The sequence below is a fragment of the Stigmatopora nigra genome, chromosome 6 (assembly GCF_051989575.1).
Source record: "Stigmatopora nigra isolate UIUO_SnigA chromosome 6, RoL_Snig_1.1, whole genome shotgun sequence".
NCBI lineage: Eukaryota > Metazoa > Chordata > Actinopteri > Syngnathiformes > Syngnathidae > Stigmatopora > Stigmatopora nigra.
In genome coordinates, this window is record NC_135513.1 from 11748981 (window position 1) to 11771168 (window position 22188).

Sequence of the window (22188 nt, forward strand, 5' to 3'; positions counted from 1 at the left end):
AAAAGGAAAGAAAACAAGGGCTCTGGAGTTCAATGCATAGGCATCCTTAGAATATATAGGAGTACTACATGTATGTTGGTTCCACTCCAGGCCGGGAGATGACGCAGTTTAGCGGCGTTCACATGCGCTCTTTAAGCGCCCAAAAGCAGAGGAAACGGTCTGAATAAGGCCGAACCGGGGAGGGCCGAGGGTAGCGTACATTGATTGGTTATTTTAAGCAGAGAATTTTGCCGGCGTGACAAGTGATCTCTCTCACATTGGTAGTCTTGTTTTGCCCAACACCAGCTTTGGCCTTCCCGCTTCTGCGTAGCCTGAGCCGGCCAAAAGACACCTGGACCCGGCCTCCCCCCTCCGTGTGTCATTTCTCCTTGCTATCACCATGTCCGAATTCGGCTCCTTGCCGACCAACGGCGTCGGCGCCGGGACGAAAAAAGATGCTTTTGCAGACGCTATGGAAAGAGCTAGACAGGTAAAGTGAAAGCGATAGATCCGTTCAAAGTGATGAAATCAATTCGGTGTGCCATTTAGCAGCTAGCTTGCTGATCCTTGTCGTTAGCTTCAGTTGGCTAGCCAGCTTTTAGCATTAGCCACTGGCCGGTAAGTAAGCCGAGCCTCGTCAAAATTTGCTATTTAGGCCATCGTCTTTAGTCTTCCACAATATTAAAGTTGCAAATGTAATCTTTTTAAAAAATATATATAGTTCACCTTGATCAAATTGCTCCCCTGAGATATAAAAATATTGACTGTGCCAGTCAGCGGCTGAATTAAACCTAGCCCCAGACGGTAATGTTTACTTAATAGATATTTTTCAAATTATTTCTACGATAACAAAACCTATACTTTTATGTATATTTTCCCCAAAATGATCAGTGTCTGTGGAGATCTGATTCCTTAGAAATAATTGAATTAACCCTTTGTGGGACTGGCAACGACAATGGACAGCTATTAAAATGTATTAGGCCCTTTCTTTTAACTTTTTTCTACTTTATCCCTTTATTAGTCAAGTGACTATTAAAAATTAAAAAAACACTTTAGGGGACACTTAAGGCATATCACTCCATGTTATGGCCATTAAAAATACTTGAATAGTAATAATTATTGTATTTTTATACATAGATGATCAAATTAATGGATTTCCTTCACACACTGTTTACATTGCTTAAGGACCCAATGACAGAAAGTTGCATATTTTTTTTGCTTTCATCTTAACACTAATATTTTCATGGAAGTAAACATCAATCTTCCCAAAAAGTCAACCCAATCATTCCATCTTCCTAGATTGCAGCAAAAATCAGCGGAGAGAGCAGCCACTTGGCGAGCAACAACGGAGGAGATGAAGGCTATCCGTTCGCCGCCCAAAAACGATCCCTCGAAGAAGCAGGTTGACCATCAATTCAAACTTCTTTTTTCTTTAGTTTCTGAACCTGCTCAAAATTGCAAGAGGCTTACTGTTTCTTTTATTTAGATGAACCAGATGCCAAGAAGGTAGCCTCACAGATTGAAAGAGATTCAGCATTGTGTACGTTGAATTTGCACATTGATTCATCGCAATGGATGGATCTGCACACTTTCTAGCCATTCAAATATTTCTCCCCTTTTTTTTTTACAGCTATTGGAGCACAATTGGCTGCCATTGCTCAACAGAGGTATGTGTTTATTATTATTATTTTTTTTTTTTTAATTTTAATTCTGCCACTCTGACTGACTTCTGTGGATAATTTTCTGCGTTAATTGCGTTCAATCATCAGGCCCGGCACAATGACAATGACAGAGGATTGCAGAGTGCCTGATAGCATGGTTGGTCTCAGTAAGTACATCTATTTTAACTTACCAAGTTCTACATAAGAAATTTACACCTGTGATGTCCAAGCTAATATCTAATTGCTTCTTTTCTTTCAGTAATCGGCAGAGGAGGCGAACACATAAACAAAATACAACGGGAATCCGGCTGCAAGGTCCAGATTGCACATGGTGAGCATGGAAGTTATGAAATTGAGGTTGTCTTTGAATTTGTTATTCTTGAGGTTTTTTTAGGGTTTGGTTGTTTTTTTTTTCCATGCGTTTCCATATTATTTCAGACAGTGCTGGTCTTTCGGAAAGAAGTGTTACTTTGACAGGTCCACCCGATGCCATAAAGTAAGTTCGGCTTTGTACTTCACGTCGAAAATGTTAAATCTAGAAGCAGTTTTCGGTCTGGTTGTTTAAAATTATTAGTGTTCAGATCTGGTGAAAGAAGGGAAAAGAAGACATAATTATTCTCGATGATTGTGTTTTTGTTCTCTGTGATTGTTTACATATTCAAATTGTATGCTTAAATGTCTCCGTGCATGAAACCTGGCCCAAATCTCTTCCTTATTACATAAATGTGCCTTGATTTTTCCAGGAGAGCAAAGGGACTCATAGATGAAATCATATCAAAAGGACACGATTCGCCCAACGGGCAGTCAGGCTCCATGCAGGAGATGATCATCCCTGCGGGCAAGGCTGGCCTCATTATAGGCAAAGGAGGAGAGACCATTAAGCAGCTACAGGTTTGTAAAATGGGTTAGAAATCCTCTACTCTGATTTCAACAACTGTCCAATCCAAAGTTCATCCATCTACATTTTTTTTTGAAGGAACGTGCCGGAGTTAAAATGATCCTCATTCAAGATGTATCCCAGCCTCCTAATATAGACAAACCGCTGCGCATTATTGGAGACCCATTTAAAGTGCAGGTATTTAAAAATCTCACCCGATATGCTTTGTCATTTTCTAGTGTTTTTGATTGACTTATTTGGCTGTCTTGTTTTTTCCAGCAAGCTATGGATATGGTTAATGAGATTCTACGAGAACGGGAGCACAGTTCTTTTGGGGAGAGGAATGAATATGGCTCTAGAATGGGCGGTGGTGGCGTTGGCGCCGGCGGTGGTGGCGTTGATGTAAGTTTGAGATTTGTTTGAGTTGGAATTCACTTGCAATGCTTAGTTTTAGTTTGTTAGATGCAATACATGCATTCATTGTAGTATTTAGTAATGTGCTTCAATAAAACAAATGGAGTCAATACAGAGGCATTTGTGGGTTTCTTGCAGGTACCCGTTCCTCGACATGCAGTGGGGGTCATCATTGGAAAAAGTGGGGAGATGATTAAGAAGATCCAGAGTGATGCTGGAGTCAAGATACAGTTTAAACCAGGTGAATTTTGTTGAATGTTTTTTTTAATGTTTTTGCAGATGTTATTGTTTCTCCGAAGTGACTTTTTCATTGTCATTCACTTATGGCTCTTTTAATATACAGCAAGCACTTTTTTTAATTTTCAGATGATGGCACCACTCCTGAAAAAATTGCTCACATTACGGGTCCTCCAGACCAATGTCAACATGCCGCCTCCATCATCACGGAGCTGCTGCAGAGTATCCGGACCAGAGATGACGGGGGTCAAGGGGTAAGCACAAAGCATACTGAAAGTAGCATTTTTAAGGCAGCTGTCATCCTCTAGTTGAGATAAATGTGAAACTAAACTCTCATATTGTTGACTTTAAATTTGCTGAACATGTATGATGCTTATTCTCAATTTGACTCAAAGATTTTTGCTCAACAGGGCCCCCCTGGTCCAGGGATGCCACCTGGAGGACGGGGACGGGGGAGAGGCCAGGGAAGCTGGGGGCCTCCTGGAGGAGAAATGGCTTTCTCTGTCCCTGCTAATAAATGTGGACTTGTGATTGGCAGAGGAGGGGAAAATGTCAAATCCATTAATCAACAGACTGGTGCATTTGTTGAGATGTCACGTCAGCCTCTACCAGATGGGGACCCAAATTTTAAAATGTTCATCATCAGAGGTTCCCCCCAGCAGATAGACTATGCAAAGCAACTTATAGAAGAAAAAATTGAGGTACCAATCACAACATGGATTTACTTACACAAAAAAAATATGCAGATTAACGGAAATGTGTGTATTTGATCCAGGCCCCGATATGTCCAGTTGGTGGTGGTCCAGGTCAGGGAGGCCCAGGTGATCACATGAACCCCTATAATGCCAACCCTTACAATGTTGGACCTCCTGCCGGTGCACCACAGTATGTAACTTTTTGGATCTGGCAATTGTCTTGAATTCGTCTTAGTACTGCGTCACAACCATTCAAATTATCTGTCTTTAGTGGTGGTGCGCCAGGTGGCCCCCAATACTGTGCTCAGGGTTGGGGAAACAATTACCAGCAATGGCAGAACCCGGGACCCCAAGACCCAAGTGAGTATTACAACCCTTGTATTCGTCAAGAATAATTTATTCATCCAAGTCTTCTTCTCATCAGATAAGGCAGCAGCAGACCCGAATGCTGCCTGGGCAGCTTACTATGCACAGTACTATAATCAGCAGCCAGGGGGTAGTGTGCCGGCACAGAACCCTTCAGATCCTGGAGCAGCGGGGGACCAGAACCAGGGAGCACAGACCCCTGGAGGTCAGCCAGACTACACCAAGGCATGGGAGGAGTATTACAAGAAGATGGGCATGGGTATGTAGGAGTCAACAACCTTGGCTACATATACTTTTTTTGCATTCTTGTCAACCTCCCAAGTGAACAGGGTGTGCCTTTTTATATGCACTAAATTTAAGATTTTGTAGATGTCACTGTAGGACGCTTGCACTGTCTGGGTACATTGCTTGCTGATGCACTATATTTATATAGTGAAAAGGGTGGAAGTGCTTGGCATGCGTGTGCATAACATACTCAAAGCAGGACAACATTAGCAACTTTTATCAACATTGAGCTTTGTTATTTGTTTTTATTTTTTAGTCCAACCCGCAGCAGGACCAGCTGCAACTCCGGCAGCGACACCAGCACCAGCTGCAGGAGCACCAGCACCTGGAGGCCAGCCGGATTACAGTGCAGCGTGGGCTGAGTATTATAGACAGCAAGCTGCCTACTATGGGCAGGGAGGACCGTCCCCTGGCCAGGCAGCTCCCCCACAGCAAGGACAGCAGGTATGTTCTGCCCCCCTCAGACAAAAGATATGTAATGCAATTCAATCACATCAACTTTTCTTTCTCATTGCAGGCACAGTAATTGTTTCGGACTGGTGGTTTTGTTGGCTCTTTGAACTTCTGCTGATATAGATTTCCCGTTTAGGTTTCAAAACCATGATTATGCCACCTATTATTTCAAAGTCTAGTTTTAAAGTTGATAGTTGACTGACTTGTTTTGTTTTTCCTCCAACAAAAATAGAAGGGAAAATAGTTTTGTTCATGCATTGAAACAACGCACTAATAATCTACCTTAATTGGAATTTGTTTAGTCCCTTCACCTTCACCGTGTAATAAGTTTCTTTTCCAAACAATGTACCATAAATTAAGAGTATCTTTAATGCAGAATAATCACAACAGGTTAATAAATTTTGCAATAGTGTTTTATTTCTGTTTTGATTGAAAACATTTTTCCTGTTCTTGGTATTCATCCTCATTTGAAAGAAGTTTGTCTTGAAATTTCATTTGTAATTTACCTTGTGATTCTTTTTAATTTTTAGTCTATTTTTCTTTGTTGGAAAGAGTACGTGTGCCTGTATGCCACTCAATGGGGGAATATTTGCTGTAAAATGACTGGCGCTTATTTGTTGGCGGGTTCTGTGTGGATGTCTTCCCTCTGGTTATGTGTACAACTTAATTAGTGGAGTTTTTTTTCCTCTTTGCAATAGTTTCTTTCATTGCATTTTGTTATTTTTTTTACAGCTTGTTTTTAAATACTTAAAAATAAAACAACAGATCTACAACAACTCCAGGTGTAGTTGAGTATGTTTATTTATCACACATTTTAGATAAATCCCTGACATTAATTTCCAGGGAATCAAAAGAAAAATATTTTGGAATATAGTTTACTGTCCAATATATAGTGACCATAAAGGATTACCTGAAAGGGTTAAACACTCCGTGGCGTCTTATTCAATCGACGTCTTCATGACGTGACGTCATCAAGAGAGCGTCCAAGTTCCCTGAACGCTAATCGCCCTTCCTCTGAAGTACTCGACATTTCCACGAGATTTCTTGCGGGATCTGCTAACTAGTTAAGCGAACAAAATTTACAGGGTGTTATAGAAAAGACATGAAGTTATTTTGTCGCAAATACCTGGCGGAAAAGTCAAAGGAAAGTATCTTGGGGTAGGGTCTTATGCAGCAGCGAGCCAATCAGCGACCTCCGGCCCGAAACACGAACTACAGATCAGTCAGAGATGGCGCCCAGTGCGAAATCAGGACAGAATGATAGCAAGCACAAAACACAAAGAAGATACAAAGACCACATCGTAAAATGTCTTGTGCGAGGGAAGGTATGCCCGATATTCACAATACTACACCTCACCACAAGTGCGGCATTAATTATTATTTTTTTTAAAACAATACCGAGCTAACTTGAAGCTGCTACATAGCACATTAGCGACTTAAAAGAAGAAAAACGGTTAAGAGCAGGTCAGGCTTTAATCACAAAGCAAAAAAAGTGTGCAAAGCAACCCAAATGGAGCTCCCGATTATTATCCATCATCATGTTGATCTTTCTTCAGTCATCAAAGACGTTAACAAACGCCCGTTGTGTTGTAATTGTCCTCTTCTGCAGCTTTCAGGACACTTTCCTCAGCATCAGTTCAGAAAACTCGCTCCTCGTGTATGTATTCCATTAAAGAATATTGTCAATGAGGAATTCCTAAGAGCAGGGTAAGCGTTCTGTTTTTACATCAATTGTGTACACTTCTAATGCTCTCAAAAGCCAAAATGTCAGTGACATTATACACCATTAGCATATAATCTAGATCATTTACATTAGCAGAAGACTAAGCCTGCTTTTTCCAGTTCTCTCCTCTTTTTAACAAACATAACATTGTCATATACGCGCATGTCGGTGTTCATTAAACTTCGATTTTGTTTCAGGCATATCTTTCTCGGCTTCACCAAGTGTGGCCGCTATATTCTGTCCTACACCAGGGATTGTGGTGAAGATGATGATTTCTCTTTCTACACCTACCATTTATATTGGTGGGAGTTCAATCTTCACAGTAGACTTAAGCAGGTAAAAAAAATACAAAAAATCAACCATATTTTAAATGTAATGCTTTCTGTTAAACACCCATTTTTTCTCTTACATTTTCATTTCCAGGTCCAACATGTCCAACTGTTTGCAGGCGAGGAAATCTACAATGACCTTTATCTGACTGTGTGCGGATGGCCGTATGACCAGTCTAAAATTGTCATCTTTGGTTTTAAGTAAGACATCATTTGGTTCACTCCTTCGCCAAATACAAAGGCAGATTCAATTGATACAGTTGATTTAATTGATTTTACAATCAACCTTTAGTAGATTGAAATCCTGTTTGCATACTCGGTGCAACCTGTTCAGCTCTCTCCTGATGAACTTGATGAGCGCCGAGAACTACAGAGATATCTACATTACCATCGCCTCCATGCCGTCCCCGCATTCTTGTCAAGCCTGCTGTCCACTAGCCTCGGCGCCATCGGCGAGCAATGGTAAGCACTTAGGCTGCTTTACTGGGGGAAGCCCGTCTCTTCTAATCGTCACGTGGATCCTTGCAGGGAGTGGCGGGTGTCTGGAGCATGGTTACGTCCTCAACAGCAGGTATCAGGTGGTGTACCCCTTCCCCACCTTCCAGCCTGCTTTCCATCTGAAGAAGGACCAGGTCATCCTGTTGAACACGAGCTATTCTCTGGTGGCGTGTGCGATATCGCTGTGCCGAGGTAAAAAAAAAAAGGCCCTAAATAAGCTGCTTTGTCAATTAAATCCATTCTTTTCAATGTCAATTATTAAAATGACACGACTATTGGACCATTGTGTAAAATAACCTGGACCAGAGCTGCTTAATCTTAAAAACTTTGCATAGTTTTGGCCAAACTACTTCACATTTTGTATCAAAACTACGAAAAATTGTGATTTTTTTTTTACATTCCATAAAATATAAATAATAAATAATGTGGAAACTTTTATCAAAACTAAGTTTTTTTTTACATCAATAAAATATAAATAATAAATAATGTGAATATGCTTATGGCAATTTGTCTCTGTAACCGCTAATCCATGTCCTTAATCAGATATTAATCTGCAGTTACTACGATTGGCTTTTTTTTGGTATGTTTCAGGAAAAGAGGGCAAGTCGTCACAGATTCTTTACACAAAGCGAGCATCTTTGTCACATTGTTCGTCCACATCGGCCTCTCCTGACACTTCAGCGGGGTCTCCCGAGAGACAATCAACGGAAAGCAAATTAGTGCCGACTCCCCTCTCTCCCCGCCAATCCCAAACTGTGATGCGAGCACGGGAATTTGCAGCCGACCTCTTTCGACGGGCTCAGGGCGGCGGGGGCGGCGGAAAAGAAGGCCCATCCAAAGTAACGGTAGTAAACGATCGGCAAGAGCGACCGGATTGCCCCCGAATGACGCAGGTAGAAAAGCAAAGTTGCTCAACAGAGAAATTAACAATTGGACAGAGCTCCGCGCAGTCGTCAGAAGAAACGCCGTGTCTGGCGTCCTCCTCAACGTTGCCTTCACCTCCTCCCACGCCATCTACGTCTCAGGAGCCAGAACACGGCGAGCCTGGATATGTTAACTACTCGTGTTTGCACTACTGTCTCCAGTCGGGCTTATTGGAGCAGAATCCGGGGGCCCACACAGGTGAAGTACCAACAGATGAACAATGTTGGACAATGAGACCCAATACAAAACTGTTATTTTAAACATTTTGCCTTTTAAAATTTGCTCATGTTATTTCCCCCCCACAAGGTTACGAAGATGAAAAAGTACAGCTGGCGTTCACAGTCACCGATCTCAAAGGGCGGAGCCTGCAACTGGTCAGCGACCCACACGACAGACAGGTCAGTCGTACACTGAAAACGTTCTCTTTTCAGACCCTGTTTTATGCATATGAGACATGAATATGTGAGGTAATTTCTTACTTTGAATTTTGGGTTGTTTTTTTTTCTCTTGCAGAGCGTACGTGTGGAGCAGCTGACTCTGGACTTTGAATATCTCATTAATGAGGTGATCAGGAGAGATGCGGCATGGGCGTCACAGTTCTGCTCTTTCAGCGATTACGACGTGGTCATTTTAGAGGTGAAAATGCACGCGCCTGGATTCAAATGCGTATACAGTAATCCCTCGAATATCGTGGTTAGTGTAATCCAGACTTGACCGCTATAATTGAAAAATAGCAAAGAAGAGTAAAGTCACCCATATACCCCCCCCCCTCATTGCTGAGGCCAAAGCAATTATTAGTATTTTTAATCATTCATAGCGGGAAAAAAAATCACAAAGTAGTGAATTCGGAAGACGTGATAATCGAGGGATTACTATAGTCTTTGTTTCCAATCTCCGGCAGGTGTGTCCAGAGACCAACACGGTCATCATCAGCATCGGCCTGCTGTTATTGGCCTTTTCTCCCTCAGAGCATTGCAGGTATCATTGATAACTCTTTATTTCGTCCTTTCTTTCCACATACTCCATTATTTTTTCTTATTCTTCTTCCCAGGCCCAATACATACCATTCAAACCTGCAAGTCAGTTGGGACCTAAACACTGGTGTGTGTTGCACTGTGGGTGTCGGTGACCTGACAGAAGTCAAAGGTCAAACCAGGTGAGAAAACGCTTGCTAAACCAGCAATCACCCATTTGCCATGAATTATTGCTCATATATTAATATACGGAATGCATCTTTGGTGTCAGCGGGCGCGTGTGGAGCTCTTACAGAAAGTCGTGCGTGAACACACTGATGAAGAAGTGGCTCATTCCCGAAAGCAGCTCGCGCTACATCAACCGTTTGACCAACGAAGGATTACATACAGGTATTTTTTCAGTTGCCACATTAAAAGTGTTTGATGTTAAAAAAAACATGGTCTATCACACAGGAACTTCGCTTCAAGTATTGGCCGATAGCGACAGATGTACTTGGATTGTTCTGTGACGGCTACGGAAGCAAAAGAAGGGAAGCCATGGGAAGAAGAAGCTCGACAACACGTACGGGCTTCTGGATTGTACTCGGGGTTAGTTGTAACTGCACATTATTATTTTTTTCACGAGCATAAGTTGCTATTTACCTCATGTTTACTTTGTAAATACTAAGAGAAAAATCTTCCCTTTCGTAAATATGGCATAGGCATACCGGAAGTGTTTTTTTTCTGCAGTTGACTGTGTGTATGATGAATTGACTGTATGACTGCGAATAATTTTGACTTAAAAGGGCAAATTCACACATTTATGATGCAAAGTAAACCTTATGTTATGAATTGGCGAAGTCCACGAAAAGGTTTGATTAACTGAAGTTGATCCCATGCAAGTTTCAATGGTGCTGTTTGTTCTTGGAAAGGAAGTAAGGACCTTTGAGATTTTGTCCAAATAAAATATTCAAGAAAACAATTGCCTAGTTGCACATTTGTCTTGGTTATTTTGGAGTCATTTGTACAAAATTTGACTTGAATGCAGAAGAGTGTTGTTGCCAACTTTTTATTGAGACAAGGCACCCATTAAACATTAGAAAAATCTCACAAAACACCACAAAAAAATAAGGTTTCACAAAGGAATCAATGTTACAAGGGACATTTTGGGTCAATTTTCCCCACTCTGGATTTGATTAAACACAAGGCTAAAATATCTTCGCAGGGAAACCGTGACTTATTCCTCCTCCTCCTGCCATCAACAAACTAACACAGGGATGGTAAAATTAGTGAATTTAACATCATTTTTTTGCTCCTGATCCCTGATATCACGGCACCCTAGTTGGGAATAACTGCATTAAACCAAACACAACATGCACACATTTTGAGAAAGCAATGTTTTAAAGCTACAAAGATCACAGATTGTACAAAGGTCCTAAAAGGGACATCAAGATATCTTGATGAAAGGTAGAGCAGCATAACCTTAAAGGTAGAAGAATCCACATTACAGTGCAGAGACGACAATGCAATTTACCTTACAAAAAAATCTCATCTGCCCAGACACAACCAACACAAAAAACATTTTATATATAGATCTGTATTTCCTGACATAAGCAATCCTGATATAATTTTGTGCTCTTTGTAAAGGGTCAATCTTGAAGGTCATCAGCACATCTCCAGGCCTGGTCCAACCAACACCACAATAGAGTTTTAATACTCTAGCAGGTATATGAACGACGACATGTATCCTAAGGCAATTACGGTCAAACAACATCATTTGGATACATGAATGACAAAGGAGAATATTCAAAGACTTAACATGGTAACCATGGATACAGTAAAGATCTTAGGCTAGGTTTAAGATTCAAGTTTCCCTTAATTTTGTATGATTGTTTGCCTTTTGGGTTTGTCCTCTATCAAGGAAATGGAAAGTGTGGGCAGAGAAATGATGACACGGTAATGTATGCAAACCCCTCATGTGAATTTTAATCGCTACAAAAGTTTAGGACGACGAGGCAACTTCACAGAATCTCTCTAGAAACGCGACAATACAGATTCCATAGAATAACGAGCTGCAACAATGTCAAAAGGCACAGTGTATCAATCATAGCAGTATAATGGCCGGATTAAATGTACTCCAAGTATATATATCTATATCAAACGTGACAGCGCTTGCCTCTTACATCCCTTATTCCCGATTCGAGAACAGCCCTGCGTAGACATTGCTTCAAAGGCAATGTGTATGAAAAAATTAAAATAAATCACACAATTTCTCCATACCAAATTGGGTGTCCAAACCGGTCCAAAGGGGCCATAGGTTTTCATTTCAACTGAATTACAGGATACATTTTTCACCTTTCTGGTGTCCTAAAACTATATTCAGCTGATTGCCTTCAAGAATAAACCTCATTGGTTGAAAGGAAAACCTACACCCACCACATAGTTTGGAGACCCCTGTGCTAATAAGATGCTGAATGATTATTAACTCAGGTAATCTCGTTAAATTTGGGCACTCTGGGAAGGCACAGGGATTACATGTGATAAAATAACAAAATGGCAGCACGGAGGACAAAGATGACATCATTGGCATGAATGGCGCTCACATTTTTTCCTTCTATGTGACACTCAACACCAAAGTAGCAATTTGGAGCACAAAGGAGAGCGGGGTGACGACGTTAAAGCAAAATGTGGGTTTATGATGTGTTTGTGTTCTAAACCGGTGCGTTGTGTGTCTCTGTCAGACTGTGCAGGCTTAAGGAGGTCCTGGGCTGCTTAGCGGGGGGCTCCAATAGCTCCTTGTCTTCCAGCATGCTCAGAGAGGCGGACTGCAAAACCAGATCGCCGCTCTCCTCCTCGCTTTCTTCATCCTCGTCCTCCTCGTCTTCGTCTAATGGACGAGACCAAAAAGTGTTGGCAATGGACAGTAGGTGGAAAATACTAACTTTTTTCCTATCAGACTGTTTAACTCTTTATATAGGGGAAGTGTGTATCTAATTTGAAAGAAAAAATATGATCAAAAAACTAAATAACAAAGACCTGATGTCCATTTTGGGTCATGTAAATATCATGGTCTACATGACCCAAAATGGACATCATATCAGTGTATAGGGAGAATTATTTTTTAAATACATTTCTGTAAATACTCCAACTGATAAGTTAAACAAATGTTAATACAAGCAGAAATAATTCCATTCAAATAGAAATAATACAAACAAAAATAAACAGAGGCCATATTTTTTAGTAAAAGGGAAATATTTGGAAATATTACCTTTCTCTGGGTCCGGGGTAGCTCGGCTCTTGACGGCGCTGGCAAACTATAAGACACAAGAGGAGTGGTTACACATATAAATGAGCCACATTCGGACGCCATTGGTCAATTTGGCACACTCACCTCTCCCATAACCGCTACTGGGGTTTCCCCTTTAGCCTGAGCCACTCTGTGCTCAATTAAGTAATACATGTACTCGTCATAGAGCAAGCGGATGAGGTGAAAGGATCCAAAGCTGGCGGCACTGCGCAAGGTCAGGTCTCGGATGACCATGGAACTGGCGGTCGCCCACATAAAAGTTAGAAACTAAACACATTGGGACAAAGACCTCATGCCTGCCTCTCACCTGTAGAAGGACCAGTTGAGCAAGAAGACCTTGGCAGCCTTGGGCAGGGCCACAGGGTTATCCTCGTAGGGTTTGAGCACCTGAGAGACAACGCTGTCCAACCACGAGGCCCACTGTTCCAAGGAGTTCTGCTGCTGTAGGGTCATCTTAAAGTCTTGCTCCAGACGCTGGACCATGCGGTCATCGCACTGACACACCCAAGACGCTTGTTCCTGGTCGAGAAGATGTGGGTCCGTCACGCTTACGTTCTTTCCTGGGGCCACGCCAAAGGCTCACCTGAACGTTAGTGAAATCCACACGGTTGAGGTCGGAGAGCATCTGGTTGATCTGGGCCGAGTTCTGGAGGACAGCCCGGGCCGCCTGGGCCAAATGGTTCAGGCTGGTGTAGCGACGCAGAGTTTGGGAGAAAGAATTTACACACACCACCTAAAGGGAACACGGTTTTTAAACACAATGGCTACAAATCATGACAAAGTCAAATGGTATAGACCCCCCCTCCCCCCGAGGACCCTTCAAATGAATAAATGTATATTTAATCCATTCACATATGTTTTTTAGGGCGCTAAAAATTAACATTGTCATTAACATCATTTGCACTTCTTTGTTCTCTAGTTCTACCAGAGTTGGGGAGATGCCCGCCAGGCCTATAAAGCACTATTGAACCCAAAATAAAGATACTATCTAATAGTTAAGACTGACATTTCCACTCATCCCCTGAAAGGTCGCCACAGCAAAATCACTCTCTAATATTTAAGGTAGGTCCATAAATTAGTGTTTCTATAATGACTATTTTATAAGTAGTACTATTATGCCAGTAAGTAATAAGAAATCAACAATATTATAGTTTATGGTGCTAGTTTCTGTAAAAAATATACCACCCTACAAAAACAGTTATGGTATCCAACAATAGGACCACAAACCTTAATCCGGACCATCTCCTCCGGGATGTTCATGAGGGCACCGGACAGCCAGCTCTCCAGACTTTTGGCAAAATTACGGATGGCCTGGGTTAAGGCACCTAAAAGCCAAAGTGACCAATTTAGAAATTGAACAGCTCTTTCAGCAAGCACCTTTGTTTTGTTCTTACTTGGAATGGGCCGGAGCACATCAGGGATGAGGATCTCAACCAGCATCTGGTAGAGCAGGTTGTCACACGCTCTGGTCCAGTTCAGTACAGGTTCGAACTTGCACAGTAGAACCAGGCACGATTTTGGCAGACGTTTCTCCGACTCGTGGTGGCTGGAAGAAGATTCGTTGGTTTACGAGGGTGCTAAAGCGACAGAATATTTGACTTTTGAGCCTCACAGGTTAAGACTTTCTGCCTCACTGCCTTGGCTGAAGCGCCAAAAAGACTTCCAGAGTGTCTCCACAAGAGTGAACTGAAGGTTCACCATCACATCCAGAACTGCCTGTCAATGTAAAAAAAACAAAAAGATAAATGGAGGAATTCAACGGTGATTTTGAACAGAAATATTACGTTTTTCTGGTGTCTTACCTCACAGTGTTCCCTGTAGAGAGTCTGAAAGGCTTTGAGGTGTTCAGGCAGGATTCCTTCAGGAAGGCTGCTGGCTTGCACATTTATCCCAATGAAATCCGGCAGTGGACGTGATGCTTCTACACAAAATGGAAAAAAAAATATTGTTTCCAACACTAAAAACTAAAAAACAACAACAAAAAAATCTATATGGGTGCCACCACTTGAGTATAAGTTGCAGGCCCAGTCAAACTAAGGAAAAAGTATGTTTTATAGTCCAGAAAATACGTTAAATAACTTAATTCATTTATTTGTCAGTTAACATGAACTTGCCCAATTTAATAAAACAAAGAAACATGTTAATAAGTATAACAATTTCTCACCCAGGAACTGTTGATATTGCTGGACTTGAGCAGAAATATCACAAACCACTCCTGCCTGCTGCTGCGCCGTACCCCCCGATGTCCCATTGGCGATCCCCTCAGTTTTCTGAACTGCTTTTATCCTGTCGACCAGAACACAGCAAGTATGAACAATTTCAGCTCAATTTTGGGGTACAAAAGTCCACTCGGTAACCTGTTTTTCTGCGAGAAAGGCTGCTGCCGCATAGCCATGTGCTGCTGCTCATCCATTAGCCTGAGCAGGGGGGAGCCAGATTTAATCCTGAGTCCATAGTAGTGATACTTTGAGTTCCCCCTGAAATGACAATGTTCACAAGGTGGTGGGGTGCAAAGTGGTCCCACCAATGGGAGCCGGCCGGGTACCTACCGGGTTCCTAGCCTTCGCGTGCGCAGCCCCATGAAGACAGACCTGATGAGTTTGCCAAAGGAGGCAGCGTTGACAGGCTCTAACTTTTGCTCTTGGCAGTGTAGCAGGTAGTGGTAGTACAGAGTGCAGCGGGGTAAACTTACTCCCTCTGCACCCTCGTAGTTGTCACACAGCCACTGCACCTGATGAGTAAATGAGTAAATATGCCATTGTCACTTCATTACTTATGGCACAGGTGTCAAACTTAAGGGCTGGGAGCAGGATTTGGTCCACCACATCATTTTGTGTGGCCCACTTAAGTAAATCCTGGGCATTGAATTCACGTTTCTTATGAAAAATAACATTACTCAGCATGTGTACTGGTTTAAATTTAAATTAACTTTTTTTTTTAATTATTAAATTAAGAATTTCTAAATAAACTTTACTCACAGTGGCTGGAGGGGCACGTGAATTTGGGCTGGAGAAGCTCTGTCCTCCTCCCGTTCCGGCCCCGCCTCCTAATAAATAAGCCCCCTGGATGACATAACCTGCCCCGCTGCCAGAGTTGCCCCCACTCGCGGCACCCGCCGCCACCACGGATGAGGAGAGAGTCTGCGAGGTCACGGAGGCACTGATGTCCGACTCGGAGCTGGACGTGGCCTCGTAGAAGTTGGACGAGGAGGCGGGAGGGGTTTGAGAGTAGAGAGGGGAGTCGGAGAAAGGGTAGCTGCCAGTCCGGCTGAGGAGGGGAGAGATCCAAAGAACTATAAGTGGCCCGATATGGATCGCACAAGCCTGGAGGTGTCCTCCTCAAGTCTCACATTGCAGATGCGGTGAACGTGTTGTCGGTACCACCGCCGCCATCCACGTACTGTACTTGGCCAGAGTATACTTGCTCCACCTTCAAAAAAACACATCAAAAACGAGCTTTGACCTGATCTCAAAACAACTAAAATGCTCAATCACTTAAAAAACTGTGACTTTTATGGACCAAATCCATCCAGTCATTGTCAAAGTGTGTCGTCTTACCCTACGTTCAATGGCCTTTCATTTGAAACAATGGTTTGTTTTGAAAGTTTTTTTATGTATCATTTTCATGGGCAGATAGATCATCTTTTTGTCCCTTTTGGACTTTTTTTATGCTTACCTCCTGGTTGATGTGCACTGCTTGCAGGTTGTTGACGTGCCCAGACTGAATTCTTTTGCCAGCCTGTGTCACCGTTTGCAACACTGATCTCTGCTGCTGGAAAAAAAAAAGTCATATCGTCAACCTAAAACCCAGAATGGAGATGACTGACCTCCATGACTTGATACCTGAGTGGTGGTCTGCACTGGCTGGACCACCTGTGTCGGTACTCCTGAAGCTGGTGAGCTGGAATCTGATAGACTGTCATTGGAATGAGCAGAACCCTCTAAAAACCAAAACAAGAAGAAAAATACAAGACTTGAATTAGCCACAAAAAAGTAATGCATGAATGATGTGACCACTCACGACATCCGTCTTTCAAATTGTCATTAAGCCCAATATAGGACATCCTACATGTGTATTTCAGTTCAGCTGAAAAGAACTGACCCATACACTTGTCTCTTTTGTAGGGAATGTTGGCCTCGGACAGCTAATCTTCCCAGATGGAGAGAAATCCCTCAAATTTGTAAACATGCCTATCGCATGCGAGAGGAAAACAAGACAGAGGGGCGTGGACCACCAAATGAAGTTGAGGCAAAGACCATGTCAGGTACCTTCTTCCCTTTTTTCTATCCCTTTCAATTGTGCTTATTGCAACGTGGCTCCTGAACTTTGACAACTGCTGGGCTTATAATAAACCAAAAGACAAAAGTATACATGTTACCCCTTAGTTTTCTTACTGAGACTCTTGGCCAAGCTGAGCTGCATCTTATGACTTGTTGAACAAACCTGTATGACTTTCCTGTGAGGACAGTGATTGTATCACCAAAAGGACTTTTTCCTCCCTCTCTCTGTCTCTCTCTGCTACTACTCTTCTCAATGACTGGCTGATAGAAGTTCTCCTGCTTCTAACTTGTTAATATATCTGAAATGAAAGCATAGCTGTACACATATCATGAAACATGTAATAATGGGAGAACTGGCAGTTAAAGGGAATGGAATAAAGCCTGTTGATTGGGTGCTGGTTTAAAATGTCACTTTTCCTTGCCTAGACTCGCACTGATCTCCGACTTTTTAATAATAACCAATGTAAATTCTTTCAGACTGACATTTTTTATAACAAATCTGGATTGACTGCTAAAATCTTAGTGGTGCATATGAATTTAATACATTTAATATGCAGTTACCAAGATTAAGTTTGACTTTGTGGGTGAGAGTATTCTGTTACTTGACACTAGCGGGCAAAAATACCCACTAACAGACCGACTTAAAATAAACATCCCAGAAAAGAATTGGCCTGAGGATATTATCTCATTAATGACTGATTTTCAAAATGCCAAATATTTCCTTTGGTAGTATTTTTTCAGGGCAACGTTAACTCATTAACTGCCATTGACAACCATACAGTTTTTATGATGGGGATATCGACTTCAAACTGAGCAGACATCATGACCACAAATTAAAATGGCTAGACAACTGAAGCAAAATAGTCATCGATCGGTTTCAATAGTACTTATTGCATTTAAAAATGTCTGAACTCACTTATAATGGACATTTCTATGAAAATGCCAGCTTATATTTACACTTTTTCCCCACCTTACAGCAGCTTAGGCATTAAAAATAGTAAATTTGGGAGACTTTAAAAGCTGAAAAGGTTTTAATGTGCCACATGGGAGTTTGATAAATGAACATATTTATTTATCCAACATGTTACTCACCTGTAACTGTCACTATGATGTACTGGGGTGACGTACTCTGACCATTTGTCTTCTGGGCCCGGGTGTGCTGGCCTTCAGGGCTTATGTAGTGTTGCGAGGGGGCCGCTAGAACAGCTGACTTCTGGCTTTGTGCCTGAGTGGGTGGGGTTTGAGAAGAAAGTCCATCCTGCCCAGTTTTGCTTGATTGGTTAGCTGATGCAATGCTTCCAGAGGTTAGCGGTAGTCCTGCCAGGAAGTGTGCAGTCGTCTTGGCTGATGAGGGTGTGGTGGAAGCCGGCGTTGCTATGGTTACCGTGTTGGTCTGCTGAGGCTGGAGGTCTTCCGAGTATCCAGAAGTTGCCATGGCAACCAGTGCGTTCTGTTGATTGAAAGAGGGATATTTGACAAACATACTCATCAGTTATCTTTTGGGATATTGCCACACACATTATTAGAGGATGTGCCTAAAGAGGAAGTAGAGATTCAAAGCTACGCAATATTTTTGGAGATTTGACAACTCAAAGTAACGTGTCATTTTCCATACACATGTAAACATTGACTAATTAAATGTGCAACTAAATCGCACAATTAAGATATCCCGCAATGTTATCACCTCTAAAGCTAAAACCATATTCCTTTCGACAATGATTGCACTTAGTCTGGACTTTAGACCATTCCGACGTAAAATAAACCACTCCTACACAGTAAACAAGAAGCATAGACACTTGGCGGACGTCTTTTTTAGTGTCACGCCAAAAAACTTCTCCCAAGTCGTTCAGAAGACCGATCAGATCTTTTTTTTTAATAGTCACATTTGAAACATAGACGCGATTATTGAGATCGGGAAATAAAACAGCGTCTCTTGTTAGAAACTGAGTATTGAGTTAGCGAACGTGATAGCTTCCTTAGCTATCAACTCATGTCACAATAGTTAGCTTCAGAAGAGCGATCAAGATCGGAATAAGTGCGAACGTGACTGATTTTATTAGAAAAAGACCATCGGAGTTCATTGTGTTGGAAGTTAGTTCACACAGTGACTACAGTAGTCGGGGTGAAAGTAGGGTAGTCACAAGCGTTTAGAACGCACCCGCCATCTTGTGCTCTGATCATAGATTTGACATCGCCATAACAACCGCCTGCGCACACAAAAAAAGCTAGCAACCACTTTCATCACCGACATGACATTCTCGATCACTTTCACCAAACGCAAATCAGTGCATAAACAAACCAACAAAAATCAGCCATGCAACTTTGGATCGCATCAAATTAGGATATAACCTCTTTTTTGGTCTGTTCACCTGTGTTTCTCCCCGGTTATGTCCTTTTTAGTCTTAAGTTTTCCCTTTAGATTCGGGTTGTTGACTCCCGTTGCTTGGTTCTTGTCGCTAGGACTACGGTGACTATGGCGCCTTGCCTTCACCGGGGCAACTGTTGCTAACCTCTCTTTAAACCCCGCCTGTTGCCCTATTCTGATTGGACCAATCAGGAGGTGGTCCGTGCGTCATTAACAATTCTGCTCTCTTATTGGACAATTGCAACTGTCTTTCACTCACATTGTGGCCAAGTGTCTCATGACTACTTCTAATGTCGGTGTAGTAGGAATCACCTCGAGAATGCCTGGAGGTTAAAATAAAAGTCAAGTCGTCCTCATTGAGCGTCAAAACATGTCTTTATTCGTTATTTTTCAGCTATAAATATTCCAATAGTTCCTACATTTACAAAAGGGGTCATGGTGGACCAAAGAAAACATGTTTGTTGTTCTATGAGTTGATTTGTCACACAATTGAAATGGTTATAATCATGCGTAGAAAAAAAACACGAGGCAATTCCCTTTTTAATTTCCATTTCAATATGTTATAGTATTCACCATTTCTTATCTTTATTAAGTGGTTTCTTTAGAAAGTACCAGGACTAAGATACAGTTTTGATATGCATTCCATGGCTAGTCAATTGCTTACTAGGTAGTTTAGCTTTTGTCACTATACAGGGAGCAGTGAAATAGTTTCTCAGCAATGAAATGGTCATAATTGTGCTTAGAAAAAACACGAGGTAATTCCCTTTTTAATTTCCATTTCAATATGTTATGGTATTCACCATTTCTTATCTTTATCTAAGTGGTCTCTTTAGAAAGTACCAGAACCAACCTACAGTTTTGATATGCATTACATGGCTAGTCAATTGCTTACTAGGTAGTTTAGCTTTTGTCACTATACAGGGAGCAGTGAAATAGTTTCTCAGCAGATTTAAGTTGTGACAAGAATTAAAGAGGACACAAATCTCTAAATAAATAATGAGGCAGTTTAACGCAACCATCTGCAGGCAGTGGGCACACTATCTTTGCATATGGAAATGCAGACGATTCATTTGCCGTTTTTTTTGTTGATACACATGAAATGTTTAAATGAAATATTTTCTTTTTTCTAAAATGAGAAGCCCAAACGGCCCTAAAAATATACATTGATAAAGATGGAATGAAAAGAAATGCAAAGTGTGGAAGAGGTTTTCAAGTTTCTTATTAAAGGGTTTTTGATGAGCTTTGCTAAAAATAAAGAATAAAATAAAACTACACACTTATACACTTTTAATAACTCCTTTGAAATCATTTATTTTTCATATGCAAATCCAACATTGCTCACTCTAAACCCACTTGGGTGGTAAGGTAAGAATCATTTTTTGTTACCATGACGACCAAGCCACAGGACATTTGTTGAGCCATACTCATACTGTGTGGACTATTACAGGATAACATTTGTTAGATGTCAACGTGATCCACACAGGAAATTTATGGCTAAACACAAATACGTATAACAATCACAGTCTATGCTTTCCAAACAGAGGTTTTGCTTTCCCAATTTATATACATATATGAAATACGCGCTTTAAAAACAAACACAAATTCAGCTTTCAAGAATTGGAGGATTTTTTTTTGCATCAGACGGCAGTAGATTAAATCAAATGCCTCCTCACCATTCCACCAGAAATGTCAACATGTTGTTGTACATACGCTCCATTGATAAAACAAAGTGAAATTGATCAGTTCCTTTCAAGGAGATGCGATGAATGACAGATTGTTTTCTATCAAACAAAGCAAAAGCCACAACTAACAGTGAGGCCAAATAAAGGTCAAATAAAAGGTCACGGGCGATTAGATAGCCAAGACCTCTGTTGACGTCACCCGTGGCATCATTTTTGTAATCTCAAATTCTCCATTTCCGCATCTGCATTGTTGCCCCTAAAGGTCTCAGCTCTTATCTCCAGACCCTGACGAAGACCTTAGGAGCTTCTCTGAGAAAATGAGACCTATAAAAGTTCCCCAAAACCACATCACTGACAAGGAGAGACATCACTTGGCTTTGTAGAGCTCTTTTCATCAGTGAGACAACTACAGGACATTTTTAACACCATGTGGAAGGCAGCTTTCTTGACCCTGTGCCTCTTAGTGGCATTGGTGGACCGAGTCCGGCCGAATGAAGTCCATTCCTCTTTCTATGGAATGAAGCTGTGTGGAAGAGAGTTTATACGAGCCGTCATTTTTACCTGTGGTGGCTCTCGTTGGAAGAGAAGCATTGACGACTCGGGTAAGGCTCAAAAGCAAAGTAAATTGTTCAAAAATGTGTTTAACATTTTTTTTGTTCATAGCAGATCTCCTTGGAGCTGAGGTTTTGGAACAATGGAATGCAAAGCCTTTTTCTCGAATGGCCAGTAAGGACGATTCTGGGCAATCTGGTGTGTGGAAGGGTCAAAAATTGGATGTAGCTTCTGGATTCAGCCGCTCGGTCCGTACGCCAATCTCGGATGAGGTGCTGGAAGCTCTCCGGAGTGCTGATAGAAAAGGACGGGATGTCGTGGTGGGACTGTCAAATGCTTGCTGCAAGTGGGGCTGCAGCAAGAGTGAAATCAGCTCTTTGTGCTAAAGATTGTCATCTGTTGTATTTACTTTTCTTTTCTTTTCTTTTTTTTACACTAATGTCATAGTTTTTGTGGAGTTTTTTTTCCAATTTTTGGCTGGAAAATAAAATGAAATGCGAAAAAAAGTTTCTCATTGTTAAGAATGTATTTTTTTAAGCAATTTTGAGTAATCATTAGATTAAACTACTCACGGCCCCTTGTTAATTTTACATTATTGAAGACATATT

The 22188-nt window shown here is 41.6% G+C and overlaps 4 protein-coding genes and 1 long non-coding RNA gene across 10 annotated transcripts; 4 read left to right on the forward strand and 1 right to left on the reverse strand.

Annotated features, from left to right (window-relative positions):
* Positions 1 to 120: 120 nt before the first annotated feature.
* On the forward strand, positions 121 to 5743 carry khsrp (KH-type splicing regulatory protein). Its single transcript, XM_077719376.1, has 18 exons — positions 121 to 469; positions 1279 to 1381; positions 1466 to 1519; positions 1610 to 1646; positions 1749 to 1807; positions 1900 to 1971; positions 2079 to 2136; positions 2384 to 2531; positions 2617 to 2715; positions 2797 to 2919; positions 3070 to 3172; positions 3298 to 3422; positions 3579 to 3869; positions 3944 to 4053; positions 4135 to 4223; positions 4288 to 4488; positions 4771 to 4958; positions 5032 to 5743. The coding sequence occupies exons 1-18, from the start codon at positions 380 to 382 to the stop codon at positions 5038 to 5040; spliced, it is 1959 nt and encodes a 652-aa protein (XP_077575502.1). The 5' UTR covers positions 121 to 379; the 3' UTR covers positions 5041 to 5743.
* Positions 5744 to 5917: 174 nt separating this feature from the next.
* dcaf15 (DDB1 and CUL4 associated factor 15) lies at positions 5918 to 10377 on the forward strand. Of its 4 annotated transcripts, XM_077719751.1 has the most exons (14): positions 5919 to 6292; positions 6577 to 6674; positions 6888 to 7026; positions 7114 to 7220; positions 7312 to 7481; positions 7548 to 7709; positions 8109 to 8362; positions 8456 to 8639; positions 8748 to 8839; positions 8955 to 9077; positions 9343 to 9419; positions 9493 to 9597; positions 9687 to 9805; positions 9869 to 10377. In XM_077719751.1, exons 1-14 carry the CDS (start codon positions 6197 to 6199, stop codon positions 9922 to 9924), a joined length of 1782 nt encoding a protein of 593 aa, XP_077575877.1. In that variant the 5' UTR covers positions 5919 to 6196; the 3' UTR covers positions 9925 to 10377. The 4 variants fall into 4 exon arrangements, with proteins under 4 accessions (XP_077575875.1, XP_077575877.1, XP_077575874.1 ...); XM_077719749.1 differs by having other exon boundaries at positions 5918 to 6292; positions 7315 to 7481; positions 8109 to 8639; XM_077719748.1 differs by having other exon boundaries at positions 8109 to 8639.
* A 70-nt stretch (positions 10378 to 10447) lies between these two features.
* On the reverse strand, positions 10448 to 19487 carry LOC144198397 (MHC class II regulatory factor RFX1-like). Its single transcript, XM_077719387.1, has 18 exons — positions 19351 to 19487; positions 18074 to 18431; positions 16544 to 16641; positions 16377 to 16469; positions 16051 to 16130; positions 15680 to 15968; positions 15251 to 15432; positions 15059 to 15178; positions 14866 to 14987; positions 14504 to 14622; positions 14314 to 14417; positions 14096 to 14247; positions 13929 to 14026; positions 13285 to 13434; positions 13009 to 13220; positions 12786 to 12939; positions 12663 to 12708; positions 10448 to 12281 (listed from the first exon to the last, which is right to left on the reverse strand). Exons 2-18 carry the CDS (start codon positions 18414 to 18416, stop codon positions 12106 to 12108), a joined length of 2538 nt encoding a protein of 845 aa, XP_077575513.1. The 5' UTR covers positions 18417 to 18431; positions 19351 to 19487; the 3' UTR covers positions 10448 to 12105.
* On the forward strand, positions 14874 to 16967 carry LOC144198398 (uncharacterized). The gene is made up of 3 exons (XR_013326706.1): positions 14874 to 15008; positions 16404 to 16596; positions 16826 to 16967. It is a non-coding gene; the product is annotated as an uncharacterized LOC144198398 (long non-coding RNA).
* rln3b (relaxin 3b) lies at positions 18161 to 22038 on the forward strand. 3 transcript variants are annotated; one of them, XM_077719385.1, is made up of 4 exons: positions 18161 to 18575; positions 21291 to 21425; positions 21493 to 21630; positions 21692 to 22038. In XM_077719385.1, coding segments are annotated over exons 2-4 (414 nt in total). In that variant the 5' UTR covers positions 18161 to 18575; positions 21291 to 21424; the 3' UTR covers positions 21967 to 22038. The 3 variants fall into 3 exon arrangements, with proteins under 3 accessions (XP_077575511.1, XP_077575509.1, XP_077575510.1); XM_077719383.1 differs by having other exon boundaries at positions 18169 to 18575; positions 21291 to 21630; XM_077719384.1 differs by having other exon boundaries at positions 18183 to 18575; positions 21291 to 21630; positions 21695 to 22038.
* The last annotated feature ends 150 nt before the right edge of the window (positions 22039 to 22188 follow it).